General features: G+C 54.1%; 1 protein-coding gene across 1 annotated transcript; it reads left to right on the top strand.

Annotated features, from left to right (window-relative positions):
* Positions 1–198: 198 nt before the first annotated feature.
* PPM1M (protein phosphatase, Mg2+/Mn2+ dependent 1M) lies at positions 199–7927 on the top strand. Its single transcript, XM_065642324.1, has 10 exons — positions 199–431; positions 1612–1735; positions 2380–2634; positions 3141–3253; positions 3819–3903; positions 4236–4354; positions 4837–4900; positions 5818–5925; positions 6225–6373; positions 6639–7927. Exons 1-10 carry the CDS (start codon positions 211–213, stop codon positions 6781–6783), a joined length of 1383 nt encoding a protein of 460 aa, XP_065498396.1. The 5' UTR covers positions 199–210; the 3' UTR covers positions 6784–7927.
* The last annotated feature ends 1139 nt before the right edge of the window (positions 7928–9066 follow it).

Here is a 9066-nt window from a genome sequence, read left to right as displayed (position 1 = left end):
CGCCGGGAGGAGGAGCCGCCGCGCCGGGAGGAGGAACCGTCACCGCCCCGGGAGGAGCCGCCGCCGCCCCGGGAGGAGCCGCCCCCCCGGGAAGAGCCACCGCCCCGGGAGGAGGAGCCGCCGCCGCCCCGGGAGGAGGAGCCGCCGCCGCACTACAGCGCCGCCTGGTGGATTCGGGCGGCGCTGCGCGTGCCCGCGCCGGGCCCCGCCATGTCCGCCGAGTGGCTGCGGCGGTTGCGGCGGGGCGGCCCCGCGGAGCGGCCCGGCGGTGCCCAGGGGCCAGGGCCGGGCCCGCCGCCCGCCGCCCTCGGCTACCGCCGGCCCAAGTTCCTGCGCGGCGGCGGCAGCGCGGAGGAGAGCCCGCGGGGCGGGCGCGCCGTGCGCGGCACCGGGCCCGAGCGGCCCCTGCCCTGGGGCGCGGGATACGCCGAGTGAGTGCGGGCCGGCAGCGGGGCCGCCCCGGGAAGGGGCTCCGGGTGACCCCCGGGGGTGAAGGGAGCGGGATTAAAGGGGCTCTCGGGGTGCTCGTAGGGGTGGGAGGCGTTGCGCAGGTTTGGGGGGGGGACGCCCGGGGTGCGCGTAGGGTTAGGGGGCTCCTGGGGGAGTGCGGGGGGTGTGTAGGGGACTCCGGGGCGGTGGCCGCACCCCGCTGCTTCCCCCCGCGGCTGCAGCCCCGGCCGGACCGTCCGCCCTCCCGGGCGCGGGGCGGCTCGCAGGCTGAAACCGGCCCTGCCCGCGCCTGCAGCGGCGGAGCAGCTTCCTCCTCCAGCAGCAGCGCCAGGTCTGATGCGCTGGCATGTTCTCCCTCCCCATCGGGGCTGGCAGCAGCGTGGGACGCGCCTGCCCACCGCCCTGCCTGCGCTGAGCGGTCACCGTTGCTTGTGCCACGTCGCAGGGGCGGCCCTGCGAGCAGCATCACGTCAGCTCTGGTGTCTTGTCCCCTAATGTGGAGGTGTTTGCACTGTAATTTTACTGCTGGGGTGGCACCGTCCGCTGCTCTGTGCCCTGGTTGCAGGGAGCTGGTCAGGCAGGGCTCTTCCGTGGGGCTGCTGTGTTGGGCAGCACCATGTAGAAAACCCTCTCTTGAAAGAGATAGGGGAGCAGGGAAGATGTCTGGGGCAGGGGGTGGTTTTGGGGGCTAGCGGCACTGGGCATCCGTCCACTTGCACCTACCAAAGTGCCTTAAAAACAAAGGGAGGGAGACTAGAATTTCAGAAATCTCTGAGCTGTGCAAAGAGAACAAACTCCCATCCCAGGACAAACAGCCAGACTGGAAGGAAAAACAGTGATGGTGGTTTTGCAGTTCACTGTGTCGCCAAGGAAATAGCACAGTGGGGGCTACTGACAAAGGCTGCCTGAGGCCAGGGTGCTCAAAACCACTTGACTTTGTGTCCCTGGCCCAACTTTTTCCCGCTGCACATAAAGGACTTGTTATCGAGGTCCCCAGCGAAGGAGAGCCTGGGGGTTGAAACAGGAGCAGGGAGGTGGGGTTGGAAGGATGGGGCAAGGTGCAGCCATTCGCCGTGGCTGTGGAGCACCCAGCACAGCTGGCTGGGAGCAGCCAAGCAGCTCTGCACCTGCACCCCTTACCTGGAGCATTTGCACCCCCAGGGTTATCAATGCTGAGAAGTCGGAGTTCAATGAGGACCAGGCAGCCTGCTGTCAGATCTCTGTCCGGAGGAAAGAGCCGGGCCTGGAGGAGGACGAGGAATGGCTGATCCTGTGCTCCACGCAGGTATAGCCCCTGGGCAGGCTGTGCTGCCGGCCCTGGTCTGCACCCAAGGGCCCAGGAACAGGAAATACGGGGTTCCCCCATCTATCTTACATGCCCACAAACTGGGACCCTTCCTTGGACACGTTTAGGGCTCCCATATATCCTATATCTAGCCAGCACACACCCAGCTCTACCCATGTGCCATTTCTGTTTCCTTGGCCCATGCCTTGCAGCATCGGAGGTCATCCAAGCCCGTTACTCGGTGCTCTCACCTTCCCTTTACCGTCCTCGCTCTGCTGTCAAGGGCTGGTGTGTATTGTCGTCGCTGGGGGACAGCAGGGTGCACCAGGCACGTGGGATGCTCTCACCTGGGAGCAGCTCTGCCTCACCTCTTGTAAAATGGAGTTGCCGCACCTCTCCTGAAACACAGAGACAGGCGGCTGTGAATCCAGTCGCTCAGAGCTCAGGTGGTGGGTCTGGCAGAGCAGCACATGAGTTTGAGCAGTGCAGGGGATTAACTGGTGGCAGGGGAGGGTAGCTGAGGTGGAAAAGCCAGGCAAAACACGTGCAGCAATGTCCTGGCTGCAAGCCTGCCATCTGTACAACCTCTCCAGCCCTTGTGTTCCCCCTCTCCTTTGCTGTATTGTCCCTCTTCCCCACTGCAGTTTCTGACTGGTTACTACTGGGCACTGTTTGACGGCCACGGTGGCCCCGAAGCTGCCATCATCGCCTCCAACTATTTGCACTACTGCATCAAGCAGAAACTGGAGGAGGTTGTGGGAGCCATCACAGAGGCCTGCCCCCCCATGCACCTGAGCGGACGCTGCGTTTGTGACAGTGACCCACAGTTTGTGGAGGAGAAGCACATCCGTGCTGAAGACCTGGTGGTGGGAGCCCTGGAGAACGCCTTCCAGGAATGCGTGAGTACCCCATGCAGGGCGCTGCCCTGAGCAGTCAGTCTGTCCCTCCTGGTTGCCCAGGGTGGGCAAGGTCTGCAGTTCTGCAGCTCATCGAGCAGACAGGAACATTCAGCCAACCTTTAAGTGTGCTGAGATCACACTGGGTCAGGTCCAAGATCTGCCTGAGATGTGTTGCTTGTTGGTAGTGCTGACCCAGAGCGAAACTACAGCATCTCTGTTAAGCTGCACCCAGGGGATAAGTTTCTTCAGGGCTAGATAGGGGCTGTTGTCAGACTCCTACAGAGTACACAGGTTTGAGATCTCCCCATCACGCTCCTAGAATGGTCCTTAGTCCAGTAGCAAGAGCTTTGTTGGCTGTACCAAAGCAACATCATCTTCCATCTTGCTGGTTTCCCACGGCCCATCTGCAATCAGTTTTGGCTCTGGATTTCTGCTGGGAGGCAGGAGTCAGCTGAGAAAGCAGCACTCCAGCTCACGTCACTCTCCAAACTTGTTCAAACCAACAGGATGAAGTCATTGGCCAGGAGATGGAAGCTACAAACCAGACGGGAGGCTGCACTGCTCTGGCTGCACTTTATTTCCAGGGAAAGCTCTATGTGGCTAATGCTGGGGACAGCAGGTGAGCCACAATAAAAAGGGGAAGTTGCTGGGGGACAAGAGCCAGGAGATAAGCAGGGTTTCCAGCATCTTATTTAATGCTACAGAAGGTAAATTTGCAGCCCAGCCGTTTCCCTCCTGTCTGCCACAGGACGTGTTGGATGGATGGGCGGATGGGTGCTCTTATGCCTCCTGGAAGGGTTTGGAGATTTCAAGGGACTGCCCAGCCCCAGGGCAGTGTTGAGGCGGTGATGCAGCAGTAAGCCCAGTCTGGCATATGTTTGAAAGTGGAAGATGATTTCAGAGCATCCTAATGAGCTTCCTCATTTGGCCTTGGCCAACTGTTTCTGCAGCAGTGAGCTTTACCATCATAAAACCAGGTTCTCTGCTGCAACAGTGCAATTGCAATAGAGTTATTTAAAACAGACTGATATTTTTAAGTGTTCTTGGGTGCAGAGCTGTTCTCTGGCATTGCTCTGCTGCTGGTTACTCTGGTCCCATGCCTGTCTGACCCTGGGGATAGCCTCAGTAAGGGGAGGGCTGCAGTGACAGACACAGCTCAGCTCTTTGCCTCTTCCCCCTTATAGGGCGATTCTTGTTCTGAAGGACAGCGTTATGCCCATGAGCTGCGAGTTCACACCTGAGACAGAGAGGCAGCGAATCCAGCACTTGGTGAGTGACTCCTTCCATGCATCAGACAATGCAGCTGCGAGCATCCCACTGGATCAGAGAGGGCTTGTGGCAAGAGCACCACCAGCTTCCCTCAAAGGCCACTTGTGGCCAGGGTGTCATTTGGTGCTAGCCAGAGAGGGCTGGGGACAAGATTCAACCAACAGCTTTTAGTATGGGAGATGCTCACGCCTTCCCTGGGATGTGTTTTCCCAATTCTGTTCTCTGATCGTTGCCATTCTTCTGCTGGGGTGCCAGTCTCAAGGCAGGAGCAGAGCATAGTTTTGGTGCCCAGCTGCGCTGAAGCATCCTCACACCTTCGTTCCCTCTTCCAGGCTTTTCTCTTCCCCAAGCTCCTGGATGGTGAGTTCACGCGCTTCGAGTTTCCACGGAGGTTGAAGGGAGATGATGTGGGCCAGAAAGTCCTGTACCGGGACTACTTCATGGAGGGCTGGTGAGTCCTTTCTGCCTGAGGATCAGGGTGCGGCGCAGGGCAGCTGTACCTGCTCGTAGCGATGGGGAGGTGAAGGGAGAAGGCGCATGCCCCACTGGTGAGAGCCGTGGCTTGATGGTGCAAAGCTGTGCCAGATCAAGTGAAGGATGCTGTGAGCAGCCTCCCCACAACTGAAGGGCTGGGGCCATCGCAGGGCAGTTGGGGAACGGTTGAGATGGTCCTTCTGGGACCCTGTGAGGTGGGGCTGGTGCAAGGAGTCCCAGCCTGCTGCAGGTACAAGCTGGGGAGGAAGGGAAGAGGGAAGAACACCTGGGCATTTGGCAAAGGGTCATTCTTCACTGGATCTGCCTCAGCAGGTCACCTTGCCCCTCCCTCAGTCAGCTGCTGGGGCGTGGAAGCACCACAAGGGTTGAATCACAGTTAAAGTGCTTGGGCTGCATGTCAAAAAAAATCCCAAATGAACACTGAATCCTCTCTTCTAGGGGATATAAGACAGTGGAGAAGGCCGACCTCAAGTATCCTCTTGTCCATGGTCACGGGAAGCAGGTAGCTGAATGCTTTACACAGTGGGAAGGCAGAGGCAAGTCCGCTGGGGATCCTCAGTGTCCCTATCACTCACAGGCAGGCTCTGGGGCACTACAGCAGACGGGCTGCAGCGTGCCCAGTGCTCTGGGGCTCTCCAGCACGGCACAGTCCCACAGCCCCAATACCGCAGCTCCCTTTGCCAGCATCGTGTAAACCAGAGCCCTCCAGAGCAGGGAGGTTGCACCCTGCTCCAAGTACCTTCTAGCAGAGCCGACAGCAGCCCGTAGCCAGCCTGCCCTTTTTCTTGTCTTGCCTCGCACACAAGAGCTCATTTCATCAGATCTCACCCTGGACTACCTCCTCCAGCTCTAATAGCACCTTTCCCACAAACCCTCTTCAAGGAAAGGATGAGAAAAGGAGGTGGCAGGGAGAAGCAATCACTGCAGCCAGCCAGCATCTGCTTGCTGGAGTTGAGGAGAAAGAGCCCCCTCACCTCCTCCAGCACTACAACCCACATGCCACCCCTTTGCAAGGAGTCAGTGCAGAACCTCCTTCGACAGGAGAAAAACCTCCCCTCTCTCTCTCTTTTTTTTTTTTTTTTTTTTTCTCTCCAAACCAACCCAGTTTTCGTTCCTACCACCCCAAGTCAAGAGCAGGTGCCACTGTGGGCTTCCTGAGGTCTGTAGCATTATCTAGAGTACATTTTATTAACGCCAGAGCACCAGAAGCCATCCACATGCAGGCTGTCTGTCTCCACACTCGCATCAGGCCATCACTTCTCATCACTCCTCCATCTCTCAAGTCTCCAGGGGCTGCTCTGGGTGATGCTTGAAGGGTTCTGAAGGTGACACATAGATCAGTCAGGACAAGCCACACATCAGCCTTCAAAGGTGCCATATTCTTATGTTTAAATGCTGTTCTGCTTGCTTTGGGGCCAGGCTCGCTTGCTGGGGACCCTGGCTGTCTCTCGAGGTCTGGGGGATCATCAGCTCAAAGTTATCGACACCAACATTGAAGTCAAACCTTTCCTCTCCTGCATTCCCAAGGTCAGTCGTGGCATGTGGGAATTACAGGGTGAAATTAAACGCGCTGCTTCTCCCCTGCAGCACCCGCCTCTAACAGACCCGGCAGGTTTTACCTGTGTCCTTTTTCCATTGCCCATCTCTCTGCATGCTGCCCAAAGAATCCTCAAGACAGAGTGATCTAGAAGCATAGCAGCAAGGGGACGTAAAAGACTCAAAGCACCATGGTCCCACTTAAAGTCATCTCTGAGGGGAAGAGTCATCTCCCTGACCCCTCCTGTACAGTGCAGGAATCGTCACTGATCTGCTCCTGTGCTTTCCAGGTGAATGTATTTGACTTTGCTCTGCATGACATTAAGGAAGATGATGTCCTCATCATGGCTACTGATGGCCTTTGGGATGTTCTGTGCAACAAAGACGTGGCACATATGGTCAGGAGCTTCCTTGCAGAAAACAGGACAGATCCTCACAGGTAATATCAGCTTTGCCATCATTTTCCCTTGCAGAGAACCTGGTCAGACCAAAAGCTGAGATCACTCTGCTTCTAGGTCAGCTCCAGCATGATCAAACACTCTTTTCTGCGACTCTGGAGACTGCCTCCTAATCTTTCCCCATCCTAAAGAAACAATGATAAAGCTGGTGTTCTACCTATTTTGACAACGTAAAGCCACATCTCACTGTTGTTTCCTAAGGGACAGTGCCACATTAAACCAAATTTACATTTTTTCCACCCACAGATTTTCAGAACTGGCCAAGTGCTTGGTATGCAGAGCAAGGGGGAAGAAGAAAGATCACCAGTGGATGCTGGATGACAGCCACGAGGCATCCTACGATGACATCTCTGTGTTTGTCATCCCACTACACAACAGGAATGAGGACTGACGGTTAGCACAAGCAGCATCTCGGTGTCCCCCTGCTGTGGTGCTATTCAGCAGCAGCACAAGGCTGAGGGATTCCTGCTGCACACGTACACTCTTCCTGCAAAACCATCTGCAGTGGAACCTGAAAACGCACAGCCAGCACTTCTGCAGAAGATCAACAAGAACATTAGCTCCTTAAGAACATGCAAGAGAGGAACAGTGGGCAAAAAGTAATTCCCGTTACTCCTCTCTCTTTGTTGGGCCAAGGACAAATTTCAAAGGGGGCCACAGAAGCTGAAGGTTACTATTGCTGAGATATTTGTGGTACAGTGCGCCTCAAATCCATGTTTCCAGTGACCCCTCTCCTTTTTAATACTGAAGAATTGAGGATCAGTTGAGATCTAGCCAGTCTCAAGAGCTGGATTTTCATCAGACTTGAACTAAGGTGTATAAAACTGGATGCATAAGCTAAAGTGTCCCTTATATCCATTTGCTGTAACATGAAATGTACTGTAAAACTGGGAGCTGTTGCTCAGCACCAGGCACAGCTGTGCCTAACGCCAATGCTGGAGCAGCAGCCCAGACCTCATGAGAAAGTTGCTGTTTGCAGGCAGCACCACCTCAAAACAGATGATGTTAGCAGAGGAAGCTACACACTGGAGTACAGGAGCCTCCTGCGTAAAGATACGTGCCTTACTATTTAAGAGCATTTAAGTATATCAGCAGGTAATGCAACACAGAGGTTTCTAACAAATCTTAGTCCACAACACTTGCTAACACTTTTTCTATTCATTCAGGTAATTTCCGACAGGAAAACTCATTTTGTAGCAGTGGCACTGACGAGAACTCAAGTGTTTAAGTACATCAGCTAATTTAGTAGACAAGCTCCAAGTAAAATAAAACCAGTTTGTTCTAATTTGTCTGCAGTGCTGAATCATGAGTACTTACACTCGTTACAACAGGAGCAGCAGCGCAGAATACATGCCAAACCGAGTTGTGCCTTAAACTCCAAGGATCTGCTTCTCAACCAGTTCATTAGCCAGGCAAATTCAGGTCTGGACAAGCTTCCCATCTCCCCAAGTCCCCACTTCTGTTTTCATTACTCATTACACAAGTTGTAAGATTCCCTAGTGAAGCGGACAAACCCTGGTGTGCATTTAAGTTTCACAGGGATGCAAGTCCAAATAAAAATGTATTTTTTTTCATGCATCTTACTGCAGTTTTACTCTTGCCAGAGGTTTTACACAGACCTGAGATGGAGAAAAACAGCCTTCGAAAAATCACAGGAAAGTTGTTGCTGCGGATTTGTCTTTGCCAAAAACCCATTTGTCACCAGAAGTATCCCCTTAGCAGCACTGCCCTGAGCTCTGGGGGTCAGCAGATAATTTCCTGCAGTGGGAGACATGGACCCAGGAACAAGGGAGCCTTCTCAGCTACCTGCTCATGGTTTAAGCAGGGGATAGAACAGAAAACATTGCTCTCCAGCTTTGCTTTTCCCCCATCCTCTTGAGTTTAACCTGAAAATGATGCAACATGCAGTTTTACCCATCACCTTGACACTAGCCGCCATCCACCTGCAGCAGCTGCGTTGCTCCATATACATTGGTTGTAATGATCCAAGTCTGTTCCTCCGAAGTAACGAGCTATTTCCCCACCTTGCAGCTGACAAAGGGCTCAGTTCTTCATCCACACCACCCCCCTCTGCCTCAGGCACCATACAAGCAGCTGTCACCAGTCTGCTTCCCTATGCTGATACATTCCCAGGCAAGTAAAATCTCTTAAAATGAGCAATTCATGTAGCTTCAGAGCATCAGAGTTTCCACTACAGGACTTCTGACTTTCCACAATGAAGGGGCTTTTAAAAAAACCCACGATTTTCCCATTCCTCCTCTAAGAAACCAGCATGTCGTATCACACCGGACAAACGCAGAATTTACAGCATTCTTTGATCTCTCTACAAAATATTTATTGGTAACAGCCATAACATTGAATTCTCCACATACATAGTATTTTGTGACAAAGCATAATTTGACTTTATGTATTTACAGTTATCTGGCAGATACCACCTAGGAGTCAAACTCCCCATACCAGCTCACAACCAAAGAGAGCAGTTTCTCAAAGGCTCACCAGGATCCCAGCCTCTGACCCCAACCCAAGGTGAAGTCTCTTAAAGTGCAAATATAGTCCAGAAGCATTGGAAAATAGACACTGCTGCTTCCAAATTTGTTCACTCGGTTGCTCCTGTGATCCCCCAGAGCAGGGCTTGGGACATTAACCAACGACCTGGGAGTCTCAAAAAAACAAA

The sequence above is a fragment of the Caloenas nicobarica genome, chromosome 11 (genome assembly GCF_036013445.1).
Source record: "Caloenas nicobarica isolate bCalNic1 chromosome 11, bCalNic1.hap1, whole genome shotgun sequence".
NCBI classification, from domain to species: Eukaryota; Metazoa; Chordata; class Aves; order Columbiformes; family Columbidae; genus Caloenas; species Caloenas nicobarica.
This window is presented reverse-complemented; position numbering and strand designations above follow the sequence as displayed.

Bases quoted from the DNA above. Each gene is read 5' to 3' on its own strand.
- PPM1M (XM_065642324.1), top strand. From the start codon at position 211: ATGTCCGCCGAGTGGCTGCGGCGGTTGCGGCGGGGCGGCCCCGCGGAG. The intron at 3,254-3,818 runs GTGAGCCACAAT...TCCCCCTTATAG, and splicing joins GCTAATGCTGGGGACAGCAG to GGCGATTCTTGTTCTGAAGG. The intron at 3,904-4,235 runs GTGAGTGACTCC...TCCCTCTTCCAG, and splicing joins GGCAGCGAATCCAGCACTTG to GCTTTTCTCTTCCCCAAGCT.